Here is a 6,000-nt window from a genome sequence, read left to right as displayed (position 1 = left end):
TCGGGTTTTTGCCCCGGCTGGGAAAAATCGAAGATCCGACACTGATGAAAAGACATTGGAAAAAAAATCTTGCCTGCAAATTTTCATTTTTGCCTTTGCTTCTAGGCCTCATACGCAGGGGCAGATACAGAAAAATCTTTTGGAGGGGGCACGGGAAATTGAATGCCCCTCGCCCCCGCCGCCGCGCCGCAAGCTTCGATGTTTCACATGACTTTATTTTTAAATATGCGTGTTTTTTATTTTTTATTTTTTAGGATTCTTTCTGGGGGGGAGGGGGACACGGGCCCCCTGTGCCACCCCTAAAATCCGCTACTGCGACATACGTTTTTTTTTTAAACAAATTTTTTTTAAACAGAATCTTGTCTCCATTGTAAGAAGAGAGTGAGAGATCATGCTTGAAAATAATTGCTGTCACAAGATCCTGTACCTGGGTGTGTATTACTATAGTGCATCTCTGGTTAGTTGAGATTTTAGTTGGAATATTTTTGAAGAATTACTAAGAAAGTTTCTCAACTCAATTTAGCGCCAATTACCTCTCCCCATTTTCCGAAACAGAGGTAAACATTGTCATAGTCGGAGCTCAACTTCTCAGAACCTCACAGTAAACTAATTTGTTGTCTCGAAATGATATGTAAGCGAACGATGGCTCTCTCTCCAAAAAAAAAAAAAAAAAGTTTTGTCTGAGTCTTCCAATGTGTATTCAGCAAAATAATAATAATAATAATAATAATAATATAAATAAATAAAACAAATAATAAATAAATAAATAAATAAATAAAAATTGAGTTTTGACATCTTGAATTCAAATTATGTTTTTCGCAATCACGAGTGTGTGTGTATGTAGGCGTGTGTGTTTGTGTGTGTGGGGGGAGGGTATCTGTATGTGTGTGTGGGGGGGAGGGTATCTGTATGTGTGTGTTTGTGTGTGGGGGTATCTGTATGTGTGTGTATCTGTGTGCAGGCATGAGTGTGTGGGTAGTTGTGTGTATGTGCGTTTGTGTGTGTAGGCATGTGTGTTTGTGTGTATGTATGTGTGTATGTGTGCGTGTGTGTGTACGTGTGTGTGTTTAGGTGTGTGTGTGTGTAGGTAGGGTATGGACGCAACCTGGCTAGAGGAGCAGCATCGTGAGGCCGGTCGACGGTGGTGCTGCAGAGAGAGGCGGGGGGGGGGGGGAATAAAATCATAGGACATCAAAACAGTCAAGTGAGAACAATAAGCAATCGTGTAAACTACAAGCAACCGTGTAAAATAAGAACTATGAATTATTTTGCCCTCCTAATTTTTGAACAAATTGAAAAAAGGAAAGTGTTTTTTAATTAATTTCAGGCGGATTTTCAACTTTTTCATGCATTGAGTTAAAAAAAATGCTTTAAAAATGTTTCTAATAATATAAATGTTTCCAATTACAACGAAACTAAATTGATTCGAATTGTTAAAACGGGGGCACCCCCCCCCCCTTTAGAGCAAGGGCGCACCTCTAAATATCACAAAGACCCCCCCCCCCCCCAAACGCAAGAGCCCCCAAAAAGGGAAAAATACCCCTTAAAACACCCCGAAAAAAGACTTCCCTTGGAAGCGCAGTCTGCGCCTAGATCCCTCCTAGGTGGGCACCCCTGGTTAAAACAAAAATCTTTCAGTGAAAATTCTCTGAGATACGAATTCAACTTTGAATTTCCCGTGGTTCGAAATGGCGTCCGACGACTTGTCATTTATTGCTATCGGCGTCCTCCGACGCGGCGGCACTTCGCACCACCCCTTTGTGACTCAGTGGACTCGGCCAGCTGTTTAAGCTGGCTTGATTGGGCGTCCCTTCAGAAACCTGCTGCGAGAGTCGTGAGTCGCTGGCGACGCGCAAATAATTGTTTCCACAGTACGGAAAAAATTACATAGTTATGATGTGTTGTTGCTCGCCGTGTTGATTGTTTTCTATCGACGGTACTTTCCATGCACTCATCCATCCCATATGTAACGCCTTGCATATTTAGAAGAACGTGATATTTCATTTTCAATGTAGCTATTGAAGCAACATTGGGGAGTTCAAAACATTGCTACTTGTCAGCGGTGAAAAGTTACTTGTCTTGCCGTGTAACGAGGTTGCCTCGTTTAAAGCGTTGCATTCTGCAAAAATGCATGGGACATGTACACAGAATGACTATCGTATTATTCAATGATGGCTATCGATCTGCTGTATTATATCGACTTGAGACTTCTTGCCGCGCAACCTTATAACTTCTAACAAGTAGTTAGGCTTAACGTGATAAAAATGTATTTACATTCGAATCGCTTCTTGTAAAAAAAAAAGAAAAGAAGTAGATGTGATTGCTGATCTGTGAGCTCACGTATGTGAATCGCATTAGTTTTTTCTCCTGAGCTATAAATATCGAATAACTATTCATTCATCAGTGAATATTAATTATAAACCTATTTGATTTGTCAAAATATTGTCGCCATGAATACTAGAATTCCTTCACAAACTGGGCTTTAAAAGAACATATGACATTTTAACAGCAAGGATGTCGACTTCTTTGTTGATAGTGTTTCTTCTGGCTCTGTTCACGGATGGACTAGGTAAATACCGTTTCTATTTATTTTATTCTTTTCTAACAATGTTTGTTTTGAACACTTTCGTATAGCTAATGTTTACTATTTACAAGTTATGTTACGGTGTTTAAAGATGCAGTTTTTTTAAAAAATAATTTGAAAGTGCGAAATTTTGATTTGACCATGCAAAATCTCGAAAGCGTTTTGCCTTATTTTTGTCTGTCTTACGTTAAAAAAATCACTGCTTTCTTAATGAAATAAACTATTTTTTATATTAATCAGCAATTTTTTCCATGTCTATTTAAAAAGCAGTTGATAATTTTCCCATTGTAATGTAATGACTAATAAAGCAGTAGTTATACAAGAAAATTTTGTCAAAATTTTTTGATTCATGTGTTGATCTTTAAATTTTAAAAAGGAAATTCTTTTGAGCATATTGTATTAAATCTATCATTACAATTCTGCAAAGAAAATTTTATGTAATTAGCTATTAGAGTTAATTGATTTGTATATGCTTGAAAAAGATGTCCCATAGGTATAGACAGTGGTGTAACAAAGACTTCGGTGTACCCACGTAAGATTTAGATGTTGAAAAAAAATTCTTATGGGGGACGGGGGGGGGCAATAAGATTTTATTTTTTAAATGTAATTTTAATACAGTATTAATTTTTTCAGAGCGTGCGCCCTCACACCTCTTGCGTCCCCCTTCACCGCGGGGGTGCTATTTATGCCACTGGGTATAAATATTGATTTATTATGAAATAAATAATAAGAAATAGAAGTCTAACTTTACTATGTATTTAAGAATAATTTTTCTTTTAAAAAGATAATAGAGCATGCACATGTATTAGATTTTAACTATTATCAATAATTCTTGGAAATATTTTATCAAATTTGACAATGAAATCTTTTAAAAGATGTTTTCAAATGGAGTTAGGTTATTGATAAAATAATCTTGTTTCAGGAAAGTTACATTGAATAGGCAAACTATAATAATAATTAAAAGGTTTTTATTAATACTACAGTCAAACCTGTTTATCTCGAACCTGCCTATCTCGGAAAACCTCTCTATGTCGAAGTTTTTCATTTTCCCTGCACATAAAGTATTAATTTAATGTTTTCCTCCATGTTTGTCTCGAATGAAATTTTCTGAAAACCTGTTATCTCGAATTTCGACTAAAGTGTCTTTCTTGAATTCGATCCCCAACGATCTTTATTAACTGGAATCTGGAGATAAAAAGCATTTTTATTAATATTAGCAGTCACATAATCCTCCAGAATTAAAACTTTATGCACAAGAAGCAAGTTTTCTAGCAATTATATCCATTTGGAAACTGAGAGGAAGGGGACATTGTTGATTAGTAAAATTGCTTCCTAAGTTTTACTTTCGAGTCATTGCTCCAATTACTTATTTTTAGAACTTTTTCCAAAACCTCTGTATCTCGAAACCTCCATATCTCGAACTTTTCTTCTCTCCCGTAAAATTTTAGATAAGACAGGTTCGACTGTACTGTCATTTTAAAGTTTTTCCATGGGCGAGGCTCGTTGGTCCCTTTTTATACATTTCATTATTTATCTTATGAAAAAATGAATTAATGAGCTGTTGTATTTTTCTACCATGAGTTTCATTAAATAATTCTCATGATCCCAAATTTTTTTTGAAAATGTTTCAGTTTATTAACTTTTTTCATTATAATTTTTAACAGAACTCTGATGCTGTCCAACATGCCCTGATTGCATTGTACTTTGGTTCACATTACAAAAGCAACTTCTCTAAAAATTCTTAGAATAAATATTATAAGTCATTCCATATTGACTAATAAACATTCGCAGTTGATTTTCTAACTTTTTATTGAAAACCTGAAGTAAAAAGACAGTTTTTTTAGTTTAATATGCAGATTTAAAATGTACAAGGTGACTATTTTCATATCTTCCAAGAATTTGAAGCAAAATGATCGCTGTTAGGTATTTTTTCAGCAAAAAAGGCATTGTAACTAACGTAACATTTTTGCGACCCTGAGAAACTGCTTCTGTTACGAGGCAGATTTTTCTGAAAGTTACGCAGGCATTTAAAATTGGCTGATCTATTTGTAAAAGGACAGTCTATTAAAAAAAAAAATTTCTACATATTTTTTACAGCTGAATTTTTTTGGTCCTTAGTGGTACTTTTACGAAAAACTGTGTGACTAACGTAAGCATCGAATAACAAGAAATGCATGACATATAAAACACTTTCCTTAATTAATCTCTTACACTTACATTACTTTCACATTTTTTAGGAACTTTTTTTATGTTGCATTATGGTTTTCTTTACTTTTTTTTCTACATTAGTGTAAGAAATTGAATTGAAGGATTCAGTTTAATTAACTCAATTTGAATTCGCCAAAAAAAAAAAAAAAAACCTCCTGAGTAACATCATTTTCAGGCTAATTAAATCCTAAAGATCTCTTTAAAATGTTAACGTTATACAAGTTGATAGTTTCACCAAATTCTAGTGTCCTGCCAAAACACTAGTTATCATCATATAAGAATTTCCGTAGGACTTTTCAAAGACAAATTACTTATATTATTCTTCAAGGTTTACTGATTCATCGAACGAATAGTCTTGTATATCTAGAATTAAAATGTAATATTGAAAAAAAAAAGTATTCAAGCATTTTGCAGAATGCGTTTTAATTCTAGATATCAACCCAAACATTTAACTTTCTAAATCATCTTTCATGCATTTTCCGTAACAGCAGCGTTTTTTGTTACTATCATCTAACATCTTCAAATGTTTTCTAATTAGTTGCCATTACTTCATTTTAATAATTAGTAAAGATACATTCTAAATAATATAGGCATTCTCCTGTTAAGATCGTCGTTCTATTTTCTTAATTCTTTAGCTTGGATTCTTGTGTTGAACGCATAAACAACGGAGTAGTTACTCATTTTGCTTTACCCCCACCCTTCTTTTTAAAAAATAACTATTCTTCTTTAAATTGGAAGAATTTCTTTTGAAAGAAAACCATTAAAAAAGCCTTTTTTAATTAGACAGAAGGTCTGCATTGTAACTTTATTAGAGGTATTTTTCAGCCTAAAATTTTCAATCAATGTCAAATGTCTACTCATTCAAAATTATTAATGAAAATGTGCAATAAACTAAATAAGTTTTAAGTAAAGCAGTCATTTTTAAAATGTTAAGTTAGTCACATCTAAACTATTACGTTAGTCACAGCTCAAATGTTACGTCATTCACACTTATTATTTTATATCTCTACTATGACACTCTATTGTGACTATGCTTTTTTGTGTTTAGCGCGCAAAAACATAACAGATAATAGATCGACCTGTATAACATATTACAGTCGAACCTGTCTATCTGGAATTTCTCCTTTTTTTCCCACTGCCCTTAAGGACAATACTATTGTTTCTGTGTTTAAGGTGGTGTTGGTTGTTTTGAAGATGACTGGACTTCA

At 34.0% G+C, this 6,000-nt stretch overlaps 1 protein-coding gene across 1 annotated transcript in view; it reads left to right on the top strand.

The window, feature by feature from the left end:
* Positions 1 to 1,844: 1,844 nt before the first annotated feature.
* The window catches only part of LOC129235146 (uncharacterized), a 169,186-nt gene continuing 165,030 nt past the window's right edge, over positions 1,845 to 6,000 (top strand). Inside the window, exon 1 of the mRNA XM_054868837.1 lies at positions 1,845 to 2,569. Within this exon, the coding sequence (XP_054724812.1) occupies positions 2,515 to 2,569 (55 nt within the window). The 5' untranslated portion in view covers positions 1,845 to 2,514. The remainder of the gene's footprint in view (positions 2,570 to 6,000) is intronic.

This window comes from Uloborus diversus, chromosome 2 (genome assembly GCF_026930045.1).
Source record: "Uloborus diversus isolate 005 chromosome 2, Udiv.v.3.1, whole genome shotgun sequence".
Classification (NCBI taxonomy): Eukaryota; Metazoa; Arthropoda; class Arachnida; order Araneae; family Uloboridae; genus Uloborus; species Uloborus diversus.
This window is presented reverse-complemented; position numbering and strand designations above follow the sequence as displayed.